Here is a 22,648-nt window from a genome sequence, read left to right on the forward strand (position 1 = left end):
ATCACAGGAGCAGCCTCGCTGGGCCATCAAGCCCCAGATGTTGGTCTCCTGTAGGCGGATCAGGACTGCCTGAACGGAGAAGGAAGCATGTTACCACAAATATCCAGGACACCCCTGAGCTGGGTTCACAAGCCCCTGGAGTAGATGACACAGGGAGGAAGCCTCTCCGAGGCTTCTAATTTCCTGTGGTTGGGCTCCTAGTGGCAACACCCAGGACCTGGATTTGGAGGCAGCTGATGGCTTGCCTAGCAAGAAGGCCACAGGTAACAAGGCTCCCTTGACTTGGTGAGGAACTGCTTTACTCCAGCCTCACCTAATCCACGTGCCTCCCAAATACTGACTAAGAGTAATGTAGACTTGGGTAAGGCTCCTGGGATCCATCCTCCCGCGTGAAAAGAAGCAGATATACTGACAGCCCCAGTAAGAGGCATGTCTTCTGAGTTAAGGAGGAGATCGAGGTGTGCAGGAGGGAGCCCAGGGTTTCCCGGTGCACAGGCCCACTGGCTGCAGTGGTCTGCAGTGGTGGGCAGCATGCAGCAGCCCTGGTGCCTCTTCCTGCAAAGATCCACAATTCCTTGCTCTGTGCGGTGCAGCTGCTGCCTTTCCCAAGTTTCCACATGACAATTATAAAATCACCTGCAAACCTAAATCCAGTGAGTGCCTACAGATGACACACTCAACAGCTCAGAGAATGATTCAGAGGAAGCAATCTTCCAAAGTGAAGATAATCATCCGTTAGTGTGAAAAGGCAAGCACTCTTTTATTAGCATTGGAAGCTCAAGGGAAACGTGGCTGAAGCCATAAAAGCAGCACTTCAGTAAATGGCTCAAGAACAATATCCACAGCTGGAGGGAAGGACATGTACAGATTCCTCTCCCACTCAGAGTTCTACCACAAAACTTGTTCTCGCGGAAGGAAGGCAAAGCTCAGCTCTGACCTCTTCCTGTTTACTTTATCAACAGCTCCCCCAGAGTTCAGAGTTGACTGGTCTTCTTTTATCTACCTACTTTTCCCAGGTGACCTCAAGCCGTCTCATTCTTTATTCTGTGACATTAAAATTAATATTCCAGCCCTGAGCGCTCCTGGGACTTCATAGAACCAGTTGCCTATTTGAAATCTTTATTTGGATACTAATAGTCATGTCATACTTAGAATGGCCAAAATTAAACTCTTGATCTTCTCTTCTTTTCCAGTGTCTTATCATTGCATAAGAAAGCACCCAAAGCCTAATGACTAAAACAACAATAATCATTGATTTTGCTCACAAGTCTGTCATTTTGGTACGGCTCAACGGGGACTGCTCAGTGAAGCATCAGCTGGAGAATCCATTTCTAAGGTTAGCTGGCAAGTTTTACTAGCTGTCACCTGGGAGTCAGCTGGGTTGTGGGGAGGTGGGGAGGTGGGGAGGGCTTGGTTTCTCTTCACGAGCTGCTATGGCTTCCTCAAGGCATGGTGACTGAAGTCCCAGTGAGTTTCCCAAGGAGACGAAGTGGAAATTGCCAGTATCTTAAGTCCTGGGCCCAGGAACTAGTAAAATGTTACTTCTGCCATATAAGATTGGTTAATCAGTCACAGATCCCAGGTTCAAGGGGAGGGGCAAAAGGCCCCCAACTTTGCATGGAAGGAGCATCAAAGAATTTGTAGACAGGTTTTTAGATTGTCACATGTCCCAAACCTGCTCCTCCTGCAGTCTTCTCCATCTACCAGTTATTCAGACAACTAGGGGTCACCTTCAGTTGCTGTCCTTCCCTTCCCCTTCCACCCAATCACCAGCAAGTTCTGGTGACTCTCTCCCAAAACATGTCCAGAATCCTTCTGTTCTCTCCTCTCCACTACTCCCGCCTTACCCAGACAACCTCATCTCTCACTGGATGGCTGCTTGGTTGGTTGCAGTAGTTTGTTAACTGTTCTCTGCCTCCGTGCCTGCTTTCTAAAACCTATTCTTCATACAGTAACCACAGCTATCTTTTAAAAACAGAAATCAGGTCACCTCACTCTTCTGTTTAAACCCCCTCCAAAAGCTGCACGACATATTTAGAATTAAACCCACAACCCTCATTCTGAATTCCAAAGCCCAGTGTGCTCTGGCCCCTGTCCAGTTCCCTGGCCTCATCTCATACCACTTGCCTTCTCACTAGTCTATGATCCACACACACGCTTGTTGCTGCCTGATAGCCTTTGCACCTGGCTTTCCTCTATCTGGAATGTTCTTCCCCCGATTTGTCCAAGGCTGGTTCCTTCTTGCCATTTATTTTTCAGTTGAAATACCGTTTACCTAGAGAAACCTCCGCAATTCTCAAACCTAAAGAAGCCACACCATCATCTGTTATATTAACCTATTTTAATTTTCAACATAGCACTTACTACTAGTTGATACTTTCCGTGTTGATTTGTTCATTGTCTCCTCCCTCTAAAATGTAAACTCTAAAATGACAAGACCTTGTCTGTCCTGTCACTGTGCATCCCTAGGACCTAGAACAGTGCCTGGCAAAGAGCAGATGTTTGATAACTATTTACTGATTTAACAGGTAGCAACAGTAGCCCCTGCCATCCAGTCTTCCAACAGGACCACAGAGTCTCTCAGAGTGGTTGATGGGTATAGAGAGGAAGCTTCAGGAGGGCTTCAGTGGCTCATGCATGGCCCAGCTCCTGAAGGATGCTTCACAGAGACCAGGTTTATGCAGCCTCCTTCCAACCCCCAGTGTACTGCCATCCCTAGCCTTCTTGTGAAACCAGCAATACAGAATCAGACAGTCCTAAGGACAAAGTTACTAACATGCTTGGACGGGGTGGCGCAGTTCTGCTGCCATCGGTCAGGTCATTAACTCACATTGTATTACATTTGAATTTTCATCTTAGGGTCAGACTCAGAAATGTAAGCCAAGTTCCGGCATCACCAATTCCAAGTACTTGTATTAATGATTATTTTTTAAAACGAAGATGCTCAAATTTTTGAAGAGAGACTTAGAAATGGGTATTTAGGACCATCCAAATAAATTTTTTGAAGTTTGATTGGGCTTTTAAAAACTCAATGTTATTAATAGGTTAAAAAACAAAACATTGAGGTCAAAAGAGAATTCAACAATAAATGAAATAATCTTTGTTTTCTTCAAAAATGTTTGTTAATCTTTTTTTTTCTTTTGGTACTTTGGTGTAGAGAATTGATTGTGTGCAGAGTTAGTTTGCTACTGAAATAAAACACTATGGTTGTGTGTAGTCAGCCCATTCATTAGGGAAATGGCAGCTTGTTTGATAGAAGTCTTTTTTATTCACTGTAATGAGATTTTTGCCTATAGATTTCAATTTTTAAAAATTCAATAATATTGAAAAATCAAATTCCTGTGGGAGAAAGTGACTGTGAGGTCCCACTGTGCCGAGAGAAAATGAGATGATTCTGCGGTACTAAGAGGCCGGGATTTTTGTGCTTCCGGCAGTGGGTGACCATTAAGGGCCTGAGACCACCCTGAGCCGTGCAGCCCGTGCCCCTGGACCCCAGTCAGGCTCTGAACTTGGCGAGGGGAAGGAAGGCAAACATGACAGGCTGGTCTGTACCACGTCGCACCTGGACCTCGCACGCCCTGTGCTGGGAAGCCCACGGAGGAAGGAGAACCCTTGGCGGTATTGACTCGGGATGTGTGAAATCTCCTTTTCATGATGGATGGATTCTCATCCATCGAGGAGATCACATCCTATCTGAACTCTCCAGGCTCTACTGCAGCACCCAGAAGAGTGCTGCCCTGAGGGCACAGCTGAAGGTGTAAGACAAGCACTGTGCATTTGCTCTGAGGTGGAAACTGGCAACAGGGAAGGCCATCGATAGGTCTACATTACGATGTCTGTGGAAGTGCTTAGTTTCTACCTTTTTATTTCTAATTCTTTCTGCTGTAAGTAATTTCTAGTGATCACTGCTTAGGACTCAAGCTTCTGGGATCAAACTTAGGTCACACAGGCTGGAGAAGGCTGTGGAGTCACCGAGTCCTCCCAGGTCCCGGGTGGGTAGATGATGCCTGGAGGACTCTCCCTCCCTCCCTCCCCCCCTTTCCTGCTCTGCCTGGTCGGAGCCGACACCTGAATGCAGAGGGCTCCCTTAGGGAGGACTATGCTGGAAGAAGCTGAAGTCTCAGACAAGGCAGCCCCCTCAAGGAGGAGTGAGGACCAAGAAGGACACGTGCATCTCACCTGAGCTGACTGAAGTCCCGCTCAGCCAGCCCTTGACATATCCAAGACATGTGCCCACAGCAATGAGAAGCGAGTAAGACTCAAAGCCGTTCTCAGTCCACATCCACAATGCTGGGAAAGAAAAACCAAGTTCAATTTACCAAAATATCTGTATTATCTATAAAAATTGAACTCTAACCAGGCACTGCTACTAGAGGCAGCGTTATCCGGCTATGCTGGCTGCAGAAGCAGATCGCTGTGTTCCACCAGCCCACAGCCCAATGCTGTGCTGAGTGGCACGTGGGCAGGCTCATTTGTAAGGTCTCAGAAACCTGGACACTTTGGAACGGAGCAATCGGATGAAGGATCTTGGAAACATTTCCCGGGACTCCTGGGCTGTGTACTTGAAATAGTTCTGGGGGTGGGCCAGAACGTCAAACAGAGCCTTGATCAGTTTCTTATCCTGAAAAGAACAGAATTTTGTTACTGGGCCAAAATATTTTAACATTATGACATTTTGCCAATGGAACTATAATGTCCCACTGTTAGGCGGTAGGTTGATCAGCTGAAAAACGCTTTGTGAAAATTGTCTCCTCTGATTTTTATCTTTTTTAGTCCCAATTTTTGTTTCCTAAGTATCTATAAAGAGCACATATTACTTTTATTTTAAAAATTTAATGTGTAAAAAATTGTTTTTCTAAACCACGTGGTAACTTTGGAATTTGGGGAATATTTGTAGCGTTAGTGATATGGCCAGTGTTTATTTATACTTATAAGTATCTAAAATTTGGTGGACTTCAGGCTGGAAGGATGAGCAAGGAGCCAAGAATCCTCAACTATTTGGAGAATGAACATGGAAACATGAGTTGCCGCTGGCTTGGATTTCTGATAAACAAGTTTCCCTCTGCTCCTCCACACATTTCCAAACTAAAAAATACTACTTTATTTGACAACACTAAAAATGGCCCCTTGAGTTTTTTTTAAAAAAAACCTAAGTCTGGTGAAGATATAAAACTGACCTCAGCCCAGAGTAGGCTCAGTGTCTGAAAGGTAGCAAGAGGAAACCCTTCCTCGGTGGCGCCTGGCGAGCCCTGGGGGTGACTGCCGTGGCCACCTCGGGTGCATACTCACCTTCAGTATTTCCTGATGGTTCTCTGATGCGTAGAGCCTGCCATCTCGAACTATGTCTTCAATGAGTTCCTGGTAGTCCTCTGTTTGAATAAAGGACATATTTTGCATTTGTATGCTTTAGTTCTTTCCAGGCTGACTCTTTCATTTTTCAAATAAGGTTCTGAGAAATGCCCCTTCTGTAGCTGCCATCAGAACAATGACCTCTCTGATACTAAGAAGGCAATCAGAGAGAACTTCCACAGACTCACCCGCTACCTCCTCTCACCCACCAGCATCTGCATCCATCTCTCCTGTTCCTCCCTCAGATGAACCTCTGTATATCCAGCCAAGACCCATCCCTCCACTTTGCTTACCAGCTCCATGTTCTCTCACCAAATCAAGGACGTTGTTCCACTAATTCTGCCCTTCCTTTCCTACGTGATGAAATTTTCTCTCTGCTGGTCTTTCACACCAGCATGCAAACATGCTGTTGTGTCTCCAATGTTTTTTAAAAAAACCCTCTCTAGACCTCATTTCTCCCTCCAGCTTCCATCCCACGTCTCCGCTCCCCTTTGTAGCAAAACTCCTTGAAAGAATTGTCAGCACTCACTATCTCCAATTCGATTCCTTTCTTTCTCTCTCACACCCATTCCAGTCGACTCTGGCCCCCAGCACTCCTCCAAAACTGCTTGTTGGGGTCACCAGTGACCCTCATGCTGCTCAACTCTTAGTCCTCACCTTCCTTGATGCATTCAAAGTCTAGCCTATTTCCTACAGTCATAATTCAAATCAAGCATATGCAAAACACAATCTTTTTTAAATTCCAGGCAGAGAAGAATGCCTCTTTGTATGCATATTATGTGCAACAAATCCAAACAAATCATAAGAACATCACTGGAACTGTGTGGGAGAAAAAGTGTCTCCTGCTCAAGTGATGGGAAATGGAAATTCATAGGATAATACTCATAATTACTAATTTAATACATGTACAATATCGCTGGTCCTCTCTTCCTGTGGTCTCTTTCTTCTTATCCTTTCATTTTCGTGAATACAAAATCTATAAAATATGAATGAGGGTACGTTTTCTTTTTTTTTAATCTTGAATTCCTCTACTGCAGAGTCTCTACCTCAGAGAATTAGCTCCTTTTGATGAGGAGTTCACCATTAGGAACGCTTGTCACTGTTCTAGAGAGCTGTTTGCCACTATCCCAAATGCTTCCAAACCACCATCTTTTAAAGAAATCTTTCCTCTGCTTTTAAGAACTACAGTGTTGGGCTTCCCAGTGTCAGGCACAGTGGTTAAGAATCCGCCTGCCAATGCAGGAGACATGAGTTCCAGCCCTGGTCCGGGACGATCCCACATGCTGTGGAGCAACTAAGCCTGTGTGCCACAACTGCTGAGCCAGCACTCTAGAGCCCGCGAGCCACAACTACTGAGCCCGCATGCCACAGCTACTGAAGCCCGTGCGCCTAGAGCCCGTGCTCCGCAACAAGAGAAGCCACCGCAATGAGAAGCCTGCTCACCACAACGAAGAGTAGCCCCGGCTCACCGCAACTAGAGAAAAGCCCGCATGCAGCAACGAAGACCCAGTGTAGCCAAAACTAACTAACTAAATTTATTAAAAAAAAAAGAACTACTGTGTCTCCTCACTTGCTCCAACTGTCATGAGAAAAGCGCTCCAGTGTTGTAGGTAAGAACTCAGGAGTCCCAAAGACCCCTGCAACTTTGTCCTGCTGTGCTCTCAGGCAGTTACTTAAATCTCTAAGCCAGAGTGGCCGCATCTGTAACATCAGGAGAGTCGTGTCCACTGCATGGGTGGCTGTGAGGAACGTGCCGTGTCAAGGGCACTTGGCATATGCCTGGTCCTCATAAGTTCAGCACATGTTAGCCACAGCTACGGTGCTCCCTGCTCTCCAGGCCAGTGGGCTAGTCTGTAGCAGCCTCAGCTGCCCCTTCTCAATGTGACTGCTATTCTTCTGGGCTTGGAACCAGATATCAAAACTGTCTGAAATATAGGTTGAAAGAAAAAATTAAATAGGCTCTGGTGAAGAGCTAAAAGGCTTCTGCACGGCCAAAACAGCAGTTTTCAACTATTTTCTGCTGTGACAGACAAATTTTTTTTTAAATTGGGGTATTGTTGTTTAACAATGTTGTGTTAGTTTCTACTGTACAGCGAAGTGGAGTCCCCTGTGCTATACAGCATGTTCTCATTAGTTATCTATGTTATACATATTAGTGTATATATGTCAATTCCAATCTCCCAGTTCATCCCACCTGCACCCTCTCTTCTCCCCTTGGTGTCCATACATTTCAGACACACTCTTGTGGGCCTAACCAGGGTTATATGTCATTTCCCCTGGTTCAAGCTACAACCCTTTGTTTGAATTAAAGAAAAAAATCAAGACGTTATCATGTGTCACAGAGTTGAGAACAGCCTGACTGAAATGTGTGAACTTTGGTGACATTTGTTCTGGAGTCTCTGTGGCTTTTTGGCTCCTTCCTGATCCTAGATGGAGGAGGTTGTTGGCTGGCTGCCTTTGGGGAGATAAGATGCTCTGAATCCCAGCAGAGCCACCTGGGAGCCATGTGTGTCCACCTAGGAGTCTGAGACTAAGGGCCCTTGTCTTAGTGTTTGACATGGTTTCAGGCACCAGGATGATGATTCTAGAGTTTGTCACATGTTAGAAATAAACTATGTGAGGTGTTTTTAGGAACTCCATAGAATATCGTCTTTCCAAAACACCTACTTTTCACACCTGTCTGCCTAAAAACCTTCAGTGGCTCCCTTTAAGATTAGGTCCACCCTTCTGAGCTTGGCACTCGAGACTCTTCATAGCCTAACCCCACCTGCTTCTAATCTCATCTCTCACTGCTGAGCCCCATGCACCCTACCAACTGGCAAAATCATTAGTCCCCAACATGCCAGGTACTCCATCCTTTGACCTATGTCATTCCCTTTTCCTGAGTGTTCTTCCTCCCATTTATAAGAAAACTTACATATTCTTTCAAGACCCAAATCTCTTGAGACTTTGCTCTATTCTTTCCAAAAACCCATGCAAAATGAATGGCTGCCCCTTTTTCTGTCTCACACAGAGCCTTGTACATGCCCCGTTGTAGCATCTATGACACCATATTCTTTTTTGTATCTCTGTCACTAACCGTGTTGTCTCCAGCACCTCACCCAATACCTGGCATACTAGATGCTCATTAAATATTTGTGGCATGGATGAATGAATAAGTTCACGATGAACAGATAACTCTTCCCTGCTAGGTTATGAGGTCTTCCAGGACAAGGTCCAGTTCATTTTGTGTTCCTAGTCAATGTTTGTCACCGAAGTCTCAGAGCTTGGTAGGGCCCCAGGGCTCACACAGGCCACCCCTTCGTTTAACAAGAAGAAAATGAAACCAGGGAAGTCATCTAACTTGCCCAAAGTTACACAGCAAGTTAGTGGCAGAGACAAGACCAGAACTCAGGTCTTTTTCCTCATTCCCTGGGATTCTATATTAAAAAAGCTGCAATTGTAGTAGGTTAATATTTATTGAGTATTTACTATGTGCCACACATGGCACCCAGTCCTTTATGGATTATCCTACTGAACTCTCACATTAAGTCTAACGATTATCCTTATTTACACACTGAGAAAATGAAGCCTAGAGATGGTAAGTAACATCCACAACGTTGCAGAAGAGATTAAACCCAACCTGGCTGACGCCATCGCCCATGTTCTGACCCACAAAACTATGCTCGCGTTCATTTACTTTCTAAAACATCTGTTCATCCTTGTAGTCAGTATCCCCAAATGCCTGTTTAAACCTTGGCACCTGTGAGTCAGCGATGTCCTTTCTCCGTATCCTGCCTGCCTTTCTGAGCATGCGTGCTTGTCAGCAGTCTACCAGCTGGCCCAGGAGTTGATTCTGTTCAGAGCAGAGAACCCTCTTACACGTGCTGCAGCCTGGGCTTCACAGTGCTTACCATCGTACGTCACATACGGGACCTGGAACCCTCTGGCGCTGTTCCCTTCATTGGACTTAAACTGAATCCACAGCTTCTTGGATCTAGAGGTGAAGGCGATGGGGCGTTCGTAGGTCTGGCAGGTTTCATACGTTGTCACAGAATTGGACGAAGCTGCCAAGGGAAGTTGGAGGGGACGGGGTTCAAGACTCATCACTGAGCCTGCAGATAATAAACACTCATCTTTTCAAATCCTCACACCACAAAACAAGTTATGTACAAGGGCTCTTCAGGACCAGCTGAGTCCTCGTAAGGGCCACAGTCGTGACTGTGGGCCCCAGGGAAGGCTAACTGCAAGGCCCATGGCTGGCAAACGGCAGCAGCCCAGGGTGCAGCACTCACTGCAGGAGCTGAGGTCAGGGCTCTCACATTGCAGGGCCAACCTGCTGCAACCTGGTAATAATCTCCGCCATTCACTGCATGGTTCCTTAGACCAGGCAGTGTGCTCTGCACTTTATAGACTTTTATCTCACTTAGCCCCCACCCCCCAAACCCAGAGGAAGTTGGTGCAGTGGTTATCTCATTTACGGAGAAATTAATTACTTGCCCAGGATCACACAGCCAGTATGTGGAAAGATCAGGATTCAAACCCACACCTGACTCCAGACATTGTAACCACTAATAAGAATGGCGAATACTTAAGTAGTATGCGTCATTATTATTCTAAGTGCTTTACAAATAAAAATGCATTTATTCCTCATGATAACCCTATGAGGTAGCAACTATTATTATCCCCATTTTAACAGATGAGCACTCTGAGGCACAGAAAGTTCCCGAACGTATTCCCAAGATCATAGAACTAGTAAGAGGTGGAGCTGGGATTCAGATCCAGGCAGAGCCCCCTCATGACACTGCCTCTAAGCTGCGTTGGTGACAGTATCCTTTTATGGACACTGGGTCATGCATCAGGATGGGAGGCGGGTCCCTCCTGGCTGGACCACGCCCTTTGTCTTGGTCAGTCCCTAAGCCATGAGTTGCTTCCCAGGGTGAGGCAAGTGTCTGGGGTCCTGAAGCCAGCCCTGCATGAGCTTCACTGACACTCTGTGTCCTTGTGGAAGAGGGTTCCCAATGAGCACAGAGGGAAGACTGACCCGCAGGATCGCTTCCTCTAGGGTTCAACAGGAGGCCTCAACCTGTGGTTTTTGTCTAAATTTTGTTTTCTTGGCAAACTCTAGAAACTCATGTCCCATCTCTGTTCTAATAAGAGGTGGCATTCTAGGCCTGTTTCTCCCATTTAAAGCCAGGCATAACCAACAAGGACCTACTGTTTAGCACAGGGAACTATACTCAATACTATGTAATAACCTATAAGAGAAAAAAATCTGAAAAAGAATATATATACATATATATATATATACACACACACATATATATGACTGAATCGCTGTGCTGTACACCTGAAACTTACATGATATTGTAAATGAACTATACTTCCATAAAAAATGTTTTAAATAATAAAGCCAGGCAGCGTGCCATCAGGCTTTCCAGCTGGCCTCAGAAGGGGAGAGGAGCAGACAGGTGAGACGCACCAGTTTTCCGCATCACCAGGTAGTCTCCACAGTCATCCTCTATGGGCAGGAAGATCTCAGGGACCACAATCAAGATGCGGCGCTTGGGGGGTGGGTTGATGGTCCAGGTACATTCTGTGTTGGCAGGGTAATTGCCTGGGTAGTTTGGGGATTCGATGTATCCAGTGAAATCACCTAGCTCCCCTCCACATCTTCTGTCTGGAAGAGGAAATGCCGTGAGTTACCAAGGCACAGCACAGCTGTCATAATGTCATGGTCAAAAAATAATAATAACAATGATGTCATGGCCAGCCCCCGCTTGGCTGAGGAGAACCCTATTGCCCCCGGAAATGACATCATCGCAGGAATGAGTCTGCCCTGTAGTGCCCACAGCCCCCACTGGGAGCCCGACTACATTAACTTCCCACACAGAGCCCACCCCTCTGGGTTCCCAGGGCATCATTTTCTCATTAACTTGAAGGCATTCAAGGTCAGGGACAGGTGTTTGTGAAACAAAAGGATAACTTTAGTTTTTACTGTTTTGTTTACAAAGTCCAAGTGCCAGGAGAATGCATGGCACAGAACTTGTAGGTCTGTCAAAATAGGGAGAATAGAGCTTACTGCTCAGCAAAGGATATTTGACCCTTTCCTACAGATCTTTGATGAAGACATGACAGCCATACTCTTTCACTTTTCTCTCTGGTCAAGACCATGTTTTATTTTTAAGTGGGGAAGAGAATGCCATTCAGCTATCAGTCAGTATAGGGCATGCTGGATACTCACCTCTGGCACCAAAGGCAAGGAGCATACACACTTGTGCGTACACACACACACACACACACACACACCACCTCAGCCACACTTCACTCACTGAATCTCCATTCATCCAACAAATATTCTTGCCCTAAAGGAGCTTAATGTTTAAAACTGTCAGGTGAACCTGTTCAAGAGAAGATGTTGAAGGATTACCTTTGGCCTCTCTAGTTGTAACTGGGATTTATTATTCCCAGTAGGAAAAAAACACACAAAAAAACAAAAAAAGAGCTTTTTGTTCCTGGAAGAGAAGAGGGAGAGGAGAGAGTCATGGAGTCAAGAAAACTGTCTCCGAGCCTGACCGGCTACCTGAGGAACTGTGCCATGCAGCTCCAAGGACCAGGGGTGGGAAGGCAAGGAAACATTTCATCTTGACGGGGAAAAGAATCTTCTTACACTGTGAACTTCCCAAGTGTAATCTACCAACAGACTAGGATATTATGAGCAGCAGTAAGCTTCTTGTTAAGGCACGGGGAGGGGGAAGGGTAAGCTGGGACGAAGTGAGAGCGTCGCATGGACTTATATATACTACCAAATGTAAAATAGATAGCTGGTGGGAAGCAGCCTCATAACACAGGGAGATGAGCTCGGTGCTTTGTGACCACCTAGAGGGGTGGGATAGGGAGGGTGGGAGGGAGACGCAAGAGGGAGGAGATATGGGGATATATGTATATGTATAGCTGACTCACTTTGTTATAAAGCAGACACTAACACACCATTGCAAGGCAATTATACTCCAATAAAGATGTTAAAAAATTTTTTTAATTTAACAAAAAAGAGACTAGACAGCTACTTGTGAGGATGTTGTTAAAAGGGCTTCGTTGGGATAGAGAGAAAACCAGATAAGCTTCCAGTCATAAATTCAAGTGATTCACTGCCCCCTTCAATCCCCTACTCTTCCAGTTTGGGGAGGCCTCTTGCTCCCCTACATTGCTGAACCAGCTGAGGTTGTCAGCTGGCCTTTACTAGAGAATTTTACACAACAGTTAAAAACAAAGAAGCAAACAAACCAAGTCCAAATAGCAAGTCCTTGAATGATTTACCTCCCCATTCCTACAGAATACAAACTAAGCTCCCTAGTCTGGCAGTCAGGACTGTCAATGAAAAAACGCTGGGCTTCCCTGGTGGCGCAGTGGTTAAGAATCCACCTGCCAATGCAGGGGACACGGGTTCGAGCCCTGGTCCAGGAAGATCCCACATGCCGCAGAGCAACTAAGCCCGTGCGCCACAACTACTGAGCCTGCGCTCTAGAGCCCACAAGCCACAACTACTGAGCCCATGCGCTGCATCTACTGAAGCCCCCGTGCTCTAGAGCCCGTGCTCCGCAACAAGAGAAGCCACCACAATGAGAAGCCCACACACTGCAACGAAGAGTAGCCCCCACTCACCTCAACTAGAGAAAGCCCGCGCACAGCAACGAAGACGTAACACAGCCAAAAATAATAAATAAATAAAAATAAGTAAAATTTAAAAAAAGAAAAAACGTTGCCTGCCATGTCAGTAAACAAAGGATGTTGCGACCATCAAGCCATCACACCGCAGCCACCCCAAATGATGCACCCTGAGGAGACTCAGGATGAGAAAGCACAGGATGCTGGCCCCAGATAGCTGAGGTGCAGATCAAAGGAACGATTTCAGTGAGCCCAGACTCTTGTATCTTCCCTTACACAGAAAAGCGCTAACTTCCTTACCTTGAGATATTGGGTCTTGTTTAATTAACAGTAATCTTGATGTTCCGACTACCTGGTCTTTGTTGCAAAAACTCATATATATCCTGGTTCCTCCCCTTCCTCTTTGGAGCAGTCCCTCAGAGCTATCAGAGAGGCTGTGTCCCGGTCTTAAGTTCTCAGTTTTGTGAGCCGAATAAAACATAACTCTCAACTTTTAGGTTGTGCTTTTTTTTTTTTCAGTCAACAAGGCTTCCTTTCTTGGTCTGCTTCAGACTCCCTGCAGCACATTCCATGATCAGGTCCAGGGGTCTCTTCCCATAAAGCCTTTCACCTTTCTGAGTCTGTGCTTCCTCCCAGCTGCTCTCTTGGGCGTGAAGTTCTTTCTCCCACTCTCCCCCAACTCTCCCCATCAAAACCTTTCCTCGTCTCTCCAGACAGAGGAAGTAGCTCTTTCCTCTGCAGTCCCGCAGCCTGTGCTGCTGCAGGGCCAGGTACTGATTCTGCTTGCATTGCCTGGCACATAACAGGTCCTCAAACAGTGCTTGTTGAACAGGGCTGAACTGACACTTTACCCTTGGGAGCAAATATCAGCAAGTACAGCCTGTGAATGTGCCTGGAGAAGTAGCCTGCACCAATACAGGTGAGTGCCTGCAGGTCCAGCGCTGAGCTGCAGAGCCCTGAGGAGGGCTAACAACGGCTCCGCGGTCCTGAATGAACCAGGGACCCCTGCCAACCCGCACCCCCTAGGTGGACCCAGGTGCTTGCCCTCTTAATCAAGGACTGTGAAAAGCCTTAGAGAGAGACCTACTTTTACACTGGGTTATGTTTGTGGAGCCATCAAAGTCAGTCGTGGTATTTCCTGGGCAGGAAACACAATTATTCTTTCCAAATTCTGGCTGGTATGTTCCTGCTGGGCAGCGAATACATCGGTGAGTGGTGGTGTTGTAGAAATGTCCAGGTGAACATTGAACTGTAGGGGTGGGGGAAGGTGGAGAGAACGAAAAGAAAAAAAAAAGACTTATTTTCATCAGATGTAACACGAAAGCTTTTGCAGTTTGGGACAGAAATGTCTATGCCCAAATAAGTACTGCTTTCCTACTACTCTGGGGCTAATCAACATTTAATTCCCTAAATAGCCAGCTTGGGTGCGACTTGTGACTCATGACACTGAGAAAAACACAAAGGGAACGAGGTATGGGTGTATCTTCTGAGTTCATTGTCCGTGATGTCGTCGGGCGTGAATGCTCACAGCTCTGTCTTCATGCACAGCGGGCCTGGGAGCCTGGAGGGGCGCAGAGCTGACCCTGGGCTTGGGGCTGGGCTCCTGCAGAAGGCAGCGGGGTGAGGCTCTGGAGAAGGCGTAGGGCCTGTTCTGGAGTGGGGAACTCTAGGGAAGGGTGAGGAGCTAGAGGAGGCCTGGAAGCAAGGAGCAGAGGGAGCCTGAGGACTAAACCTGCCCATCTCCCCGGCTGTCTTGCAGTCAGCCCCATTCGAAGGGGAGGACCATATCTAGGGAGTTCCTGTGCTCCCTGCACATCCAGCAGGGACGAATGGCCGTGGGGACCTGTCCTCCCTGCCACTGGGGCCCACACAGGGCACCTCGGCCGAGCTTGACTGGGGCTTTACCACGGTTCTCAAAAGGGGAAATTCAATTCCGGGAAGAGGCAAGCTGCCAAGTCCTCACCTCTGGTTTCACAGTCCTGGAAGGAAGTGGCTCCCAGGTGTTTGGTGAGGAGGCCTCCTCCACAGGGAAAGCAGGAAGTACGGCCAGCTTCAGGCTGGAATGTGCCCAGGGCACAGAGCTGGCAGGGTGCAAAGCCATCCGCGGAATATTCACCAGGTTGGCACAGACCTGGGGGGATCAATGACCTTAGGTGAGCAAGGCCCCTGGGCAGAGCCTTTCCCATCTCTCTGCAGATGAGATCAGAGAGATGTGGTCAGGCCTGTCACCCCATGCGGACCTCAGCTCCCACCTCAGCGAGAGAAACTTTGTCCAGCCCTGCTGCGGACACTGACGAGGTAGCATGTGGGTGCTGATGTTTACACACAGGGCTACACAGCACAGCGCAAAGATGGAGACAAGTGTGGACCCTTCTGGATTACGGAGCAGGCATGGCTAGGCTGCAGGCTTAGGACTACCCAGGGCCCAGGCAGCTGCTGCAGTGCAGGAGCCCCTAGAGAGAGGGTTCTCTGCCTGCAGTCCATGTGATAATTCGACCCAGAAGTACACCCTCACCCAGCTGATTACATCCTAGTGATATAAAGACTCTTCTGGTCACGGAAGAGTCTCCCCTTTTTACCAATTATATTTACTAAGTTACATCTCCTTATGCTAAGGTGTGTCCTGGCCTCCCTCAATTAGTGTACTAAATGCAACCGATCCAATCCACATTGACAGAGGGACCCAGAGGCGTTTATTTACTTTAAACACCGTACTTTATTATATTTTTTAAGTTTATGACAAGTATCACAGCCATAAACAAAAGGATTGCTAAAAGCACACATTCCTTAGGAACTGGCCTGGCATCGGCAAGATGCTATAAAAATCTGCCGTCTCTTATATTCCTAATCATCTCTCCTCTATTAATTTTCATGGTTTTCTTTCTACCCATAAGGTACAGATATAATGGCGTTTAACAAACACACCTGAGGGAGGAGTCTGGCGTCTGTCAGACCTGGCTGCTGATTCCAAATCCTCCACTCTTTGGCTGTGTGACCTTGAATGAGTCTCTTTAACCTCATAAAGTTTTTGTAGTGATACAATAACCATATGAACAACTCATGGAATTATTCATGAATGCCTGCATGATGCCTGGTATAGGCAAGTATACAATAAGCGTTAGCAATTATTATTATTATTACTAATATTCTGATGTACTATAAATATATCTTATTAAGGTCACACACAAGTGTGAACAGATGCCCCGAAGTACCTCCTTATCAACCTTGCCGTTAGTCCCAGGATTTCATAACAGGCCGAAGTATGCTAGGAGTCACACCGTCAGTCTGAGGATCTGATTTTTAAACCAGAAAAGGTCCTGCACTTGAGTTTGAAGTCATTTAGGTGGGAACTAAATCTGGCTCTGGGAATCACTAGAAGGAGAGGCAGGGCTGCCAGAGCTCCGGCGCACTCTGCCGTGGACATCACCTACAAATCGCCACATCAAATCACACCTTCCCTTTGAGCCCACAGAGTGTCAGTACAGCTGGCCCTTCTCCTGTTTAATAAAGACATTTACTAGCAAAGTAAATAGGAAAGAAGCCCACAGAACCTAAGTAAGCATGGCTCCAGGGTTAACATTTTATAAGAGACAATTAAAAACTCTTCAGAAGAATCACGGACATAGAGAACAGACTGGTGGTTGCCAAGGGGGAAGGGGGTCGGGGGAGGGGTGGAGCAGGAGTGCAGGGTTAGCAGATGTAGGCTAGTATATATGGAATGGATAAACAACAAGGTCCTACTGTACAGCACAGGGAACTATATTCAATATCCTGTGATAAACCAAACGGAAAAGAATATTTTAAAAAAGAATGTATATACATGTATAACTGAGCTGTACAGCAATAATTAACACAACATTATAAATCAACTATACTTCAATTAGAAAACAAATAAAAACTAAAAATGCAACACACACGCACAAACTCTTCACAGAGTTTTAACAAAATAACCAGATGGATACTTTTTTTAAAAAAATTAATAAGCTCTGACTTTGAGACCAAAGCTAGAAAAAGAATCAGTGCTACTTCCTCCATTTTTGGACACTTTCAGGTAGTCCCTACACACTGGGAGATCACTCAGGTCTCAGGGGATATTTATTTACAGTGATTAAACATGCAATTGCAACATTTACACATTTTTTTCCTGTCAGTGTATTCTATCAGATCTTCATTCATTTGTTCAGCATGTGTCAGGCATTGAGCTAGGTACTGGAGAGCCAATGATGAGCCCAATACGGTCCCTGATGGTAGGAATTCCATGGCGCAGTACGCATTGTCTGCACTGAAATGCACTTATGCCTTCTGCTAAACAATACAGGAGATTGGAAGAGTAAGAAGGGACAGAGGGCATTCTCACCTCCACATTCAGATGCATTCCAAGCTTCTGGAGTCTCCAGGGCCCCAGGATTTTCTGGTCTTGGGCATGGTTCGCATGTGATTTGCCCTTCCTCATTTTGGAAGGTTCCATTTGGACATAAAATGCAGCGTTCTTGTACTCCATCGTAGTATGTTCCAGCCCTGCAACTGACTAGCCAAAGGGGGAAATGATCTTGTCAGTGAGGGCACAGAGGCCAAGGAAGGATGACGTGAGTGCTAGAGATGGAGGTAAACAGATGGCACTGACCCCACACTCCCCCATACAAACCCCCTGAATACAGAAGGTGTGCCACCTCTGGGTTCCCTGTGTACACCTCTCTGCCATGGTCTCTGTCACCCACTGTTAGAGGCATTTACAGGTCCTCTCTCCCTAGACCATGAGCTCCTCGGGGGCAGGGATCACAGTGGTCCTAATTATTTTTGAACACAAGCACTGATGACATTCCCTACTTCACAGGAGGAGTATAAAAGTGAAAATCATTCACTGAACACAGGACTGGTGCTAGAAGAATAGAGAGGAGGGGGCTATTAATTCTGGCTGGTGGCATCCTGGAAGGCTTCCTAGAGGAGGCCACATTTGTGTCAGGCCTTGAAGGATGAGTAGGAGCTCCCCAGATAGGACGAGCGGCAGGTTGTAAAGATTCACGCCTGACATGGGAGGAAAGGGAAAAAAGGAAGGTTGGGGATAGACTGAAAAAGTCCTTGAATGCCAGGCCTTCGGATTTTATCCTGCAGGTAAAGGAACCATTGAAAGGAGAAGAATACGACCAGAAGCTGTGTTTTAAAAAGCCCACTCTCTGTTGGCTGTGGGGAGGGTGATCTCAAGGGTCTTACAGATGACCTCTGCAAAACAGCATGCTTCATATTTGTAATAAAATTGATACATGACAAAGAGCAAAGCCTAGTAAATGTCTCCTGAAAGAATAAACTACAAGGAAATTAATAAACTATGCTTTTGATTATATTTTGGTGTTCTTAGTTAAACATGGGCTCATATCTTATTTTAGGATATGAATATAAATATACTGAAGTGGGTTCCCTAGTATAATATTTAAAGAACATCATCATAACCACCAAAGCAGGCTTTCTGATGGCTGACGTTTGTTGAGTACGTACCATCTACTAGATACTGTGCCACGAGCTTTACACACTTTATCTCATTTAGTTCTGGAAACACCCAAAGGAGCTGGGCGCTATGATTAGCTCCATTTCACAGAAACAGAGACTTAGGGACATTAAATAATTTGGCCAAGGTCCCACAGCTAATCTGTGAAATACACCTACAATGAGATCAAGAGCTTTGAGTTTAAAGAGGAAAAAGGTCATTGAATAAAAGTGCCGACTGAATCACAATTCCAGACTTTGCCAAGGATTCTCTATGGGGCATTAGGGGAGTCTGACTGGAATAAAACACATTTTCTTTTATACCTAAGCTGCTAAGAAATAGAAAACAAAATATCACATGATAAAATTAGCTATTATAGCTCTTGAATGTGTGTAAGGGGGAATACTGGTTTTCATCCTACCCTACAAATGCAATTTGCATATGTACTTTTAGGGTTAAACATGGCAAAGTTCTCTATTACCAGTAATAAAAATGTCTTTTCATTATTTACCCCATAATTTAAAGAAAACTGAGGCTTTTTAAAAAAATCATAGTAAGATGAAACATGCCACATTTCAAATATTATTTTTACAATTAAATGATATCGGTCAAAGTCTACTCTAAAATCTAAATCTTAATACTTTTTTATATTGTTTGGATTTTCTTTTACAATATTCACATATCATTTTTAATTCATTTAATGACATTTTTTAAAAAATTAAAAGTGAACCAAACTCTTGGCAAACGACATTATCGTGGGTATGATGCACAGAGCTCTGGCAGACAGAGCCTATAATTCCAGACTTAGTCTCTAAATGCAGCCCTACAGGATAATGGTTTCCATAATTACTCTGGTTTCAGCTCACCTCCTATGAAAAGCTGGGCTGAATTATGTAGTAGGAATTCATGGCTTTTTATCCTGTGTTCCACCTGACTATCCCAGCGCCTATAGCAGGCCAGTAAATGAGAGCCTAACCCCTTCATGGCTCTAACAAGCCAGCTGTCATGAAGACTGGCAGCAAGAAAATAAAACCAGGGCTGTTAGGAGCTCCTCTCCCAAGCCATGTCCATTTTGGGAACAGCTGTTTTCATAACACTCATTCACCTAAAGGGACAGTGCCCATATGATGGCAAAGATTCCAACAGCCCCATGAATCATAACTTAGAGTCGGATCAGTCTGGTCTGTTTTATCACTGTTCCTCTGGCAGAAAACGATCCCCTTCATATAGGTGGACAAGAATGGACCTGGTTCTCTCTGCGAAGAGTAACTGGACGGACTCCCGCTGCTCTGGTTGTCCACTCCTTCTTAGAACTATTGAAACCCCGCAAAGCCTTTTCAAGGTTACGTTTTGTGAAGCCTCAAGATATCCCACATCTGTTGCAATTTCTCAAGTGAGCAAAGGACTGAGAAATGCCCCTTGGGCTGCCCTGCAGAAAAGAGGGCACCAGTTCTTTTTTCTCACAGTGAAAGGCCTGCTCCACATAAACAAGCTCATCTTGTCACTCACAGTTTCCATCTTCCTTCCAGAAAGAAAGACGTACAGAAATAATCCATGGCAAGCACCTTCCAGATTAATTTGTTCCTTTCACAAGGTAAAAATGGGCTAAACACTAAAAAGCTATTCTGAAATGTCATGAAGAGACTCCTGAAAACAGCTCTTTGCAAATCTGCTAAAGATCTGACCTAAAGAGACCTCAATGCCAGTTCCAGTTGCTTCTCTTTTCTCCTTGAGCAGCCAGCTTGTTTTGCTGCCCCAGACAAAGGAGTCAATTGCCCCCAGAACACTTTGCGATCACAGCAAAGCTTTTGTGTGTCTTCAGTGACCATTAAAATCCCATTCTCAAATCCCGCACAGCTGTTTTCTCTCCCCTTCAAAAAAAGAAAGCCTTTCTGATGCAAAAGGGAGAGACCAGTGGGGACCAGGATTAATGGTGACAAAGAGACCTGAAGGCTGGCCCTCTTTTCAATACCATGGCCTTTGAGTATTTCAGGCTATGGACAAACACTATGGTTTCTCTGTGGCTAAGATGGTGAACCTAATAAAAGGGGTCACTCTCCAGCATCTGACTGTTTTCTTAAGAATCACGCCTTGCCTTCTGAAGGAGAGCCACAGGCAGCCCACGTGGATTCCCAGGGTCTCCTGGAGCTGCTGCTTTGTCACGGCTCAGAGGCAATGGCGCTCGAGGCGGTGCTGTGGCCTCAGGATCCTGGTTTGAACTCCTTTTAAATGAGTGTTTCAGGATAACAGGAGAGAGCACTCCCTTGGGCTGAGAGGTTGATTTGTCACGTCTGTCCAGGTTTTTGGTGTGTGCTCAGTTTGCTATTTGAAAACATTCTTAGAGTTGAGGCAGAGAGATGAGCCGGACTTGACGCCTTCCTTGCTGAGTTTCCCCAGTGCGTGCTGTTTTCTTCATGCCTAGTTAATGGGACTGAGATTTCACTTCCTCTAGAGTGCCTCTTTTGCCCTCAATTTAAATATTTCCCCAAAGATTTGCCCTTGGCCCTCTTTTCTCTTAGTGTTGGCGGCAACTATCCTTGGGATTTCATCTGTTGTTCCTGTGAAGATTCATCTACTCATTTATTCAGTTAAATACTTAGCACTGATTATGTGCAGAGTACTGTTCTGGGGGCTGGAGATACAGCAGAGGAGACAGACAGGGCCTTGCCCTAACGGGGTTCTCATTCTAGTGGAGAATATGAACAATAAATGAGCAAACAAATAAATACATAGTAGAATGCTAACTAGAGGTAAGTGCAATGAAGAAAAGTAAAACGGGCAGAGAGGGTAAGGCAAAGAGTGGTGGGGATGGAGTTTGCATGAATGCTATTTTCGAAGAGTAGCCAGGAAAGGCCTCTCTGAGCAGACGGCAGAGTGAAATGAGAGAAACAGCCTTGTGATGGTATTGCCTAACAGCAAAAGAGCCAATGTAGCAGGAACATAGTGAAAGGGACTGGGTGATAGGATATGGACTCTAAAAGCAAGCAAGGGCCAGCTTACGGAGGTTCTTGAAGGTCATGGTAAGGAAATTAGACCTTACTCAAAGTGTGTTGGAGGTTTCCAATGGGGCAGTGAAATGATCTGACTTATGTTTCTAGAAGATCTTCTAGCTACCGTGTGGAGAACAGCCTGAAGACAGGCAAGGCTAAGGAGAACAATTCAGAGCCCATAGCAATAGACTGGCAGGAGATGGTGGTGGTTTGGAACAGAGTGGTAATAACAGAGGAAGAGAAAACTAGTTAGGCTCAGGATATAATGTAAAGGCAGATCTGACAGGATTTGCTAATGGATTCAGTAAGGAGCGTGACAGAGCAAGAGAGGCCAAAAAGACTGAGGCTTTCAACTTGAGCAACTGGGCAAACAGGGATGCCAGTTACGGAGATGAGGGATGAAGGAGATGAGGGAGAAGTGGGTTTTATTTTGGAGGGAGAGAGGAGAATAAAATGTTTTGTTTAGACATGTCAAGTTTAAGATATTTTTTGGCCATGCAAGTGTTGGTGTTGAGAAGGCACTGGTTATACCTGTGGTCTCCAAGGTAGAATGCTACACCTCAGGGGTATCATTTACATTTACAAAATGATCCAGAGTGTGAGCAAAGCATTTTCACATCTATGTGTATTAATTTTTATCTAAAAAATAAGACGTAAAGAAAGGTTCACTGGTTTAGCAATTAAACCAGATTTACCATGGTGATCATTTTGAAATGTACAGAAATATCAAATCACTGTGTCACATACCAGGAACTAATGTAGTGTTGTATATCAATTATATTTCAAAAACAAACAAACAAACAAACTCACAGAAAAAGAGATCAGATTTGTGGTTACCAGAGCTGCACAGGGCTTGGGGGTGGGAGAAAGGGAGATTGGATAAAGGCGGTCAAAAAATACAAACGTCCAGGTATAAGATAAATAAGTACTAGGGATGCAATGTATAACATGATAAATATAATTGACACTGCTGTATGTTACATATGAAAATTGTTAAAAGAGTAAATCCTAAGAGTTCTCATCACAAGGAGAAACATTTTTTTTTCTATTTCTTCAATGTTGTATCTATACGAGATGATGGAGGTTCACTAAACTTACTGTGGTCATCATCTCATGATACATGTAAGTCAAATCATTATGTTGTACATCTTAAACTTATACAGTACTGTCTGTCCATTATATC

The 22,648-nt window shown here is 45.3% G+C and overlaps 1 protein-coding gene across 4 annotated transcripts in view; it reads right to left on the minus strand.

Annotated features, from left to right (window-relative positions):
* Positions 1 to 500: 500 nt before the first annotated feature.
* Positions 501 to 22,648, minus strand: part of SCUBE2 (signal peptide, CUB domain and EGF like domain containing 2) — a 68,210-nt gene continuing 46,062 nt past the window's right edge. For 2 of the 4 annotated variants that reach the window (XM_073808599.1, XM_073808598.1), the window contains 7 exons: positions 17,351 to 17,521; positions 14,957 to 15,124; positions 14,081 to 14,242; positions 10,811 to 11,008; positions 9,243 to 9,395; positions 5,290 to 5,369; positions 501 to 4,621 (listed from right to left, as the gene is read on the minus strand). In XM_073808599.1, coding sequence (XP_073664700.1) covers positions 4,469 to 4,621; positions 5,290 to 5,369; positions 9,243 to 9,395; positions 10,811 to 11,008; positions 14,081 to 14,242; positions 14,957 to 15,124; positions 17,351 to 17,521 — 1,085 coding nt within the window. In that variant the 3' untranslated portion in view covers positions 501 to 4,468. The remainder of the gene's footprint in view (positions 4,622 to 5,289; positions 5,370 to 9,242; positions 9,396 to 10,810; positions 11,009 to 14,080; positions 14,243 to 14,956; positions 15,125 to 17,350; positions 17,522 to 22,648) is intronic. The other 2 variants (XM_033862510.2, XM_033862511.2) reach the window with 2 other exon arrangements.

The sequence above is a fragment of the Tursiops truncatus genome, chromosome 8 (assembly GCF_011762595.2).
Source record: "Tursiops truncatus isolate mTurTru1 chromosome 8, mTurTru1.mat.Y, whole genome shotgun sequence".
NCBI classification, from domain to species: Eukaryota; Metazoa; Chordata; class Mammalia; order Artiodactyla; family Delphinidae; genus Tursiops; species Tursiops truncatus.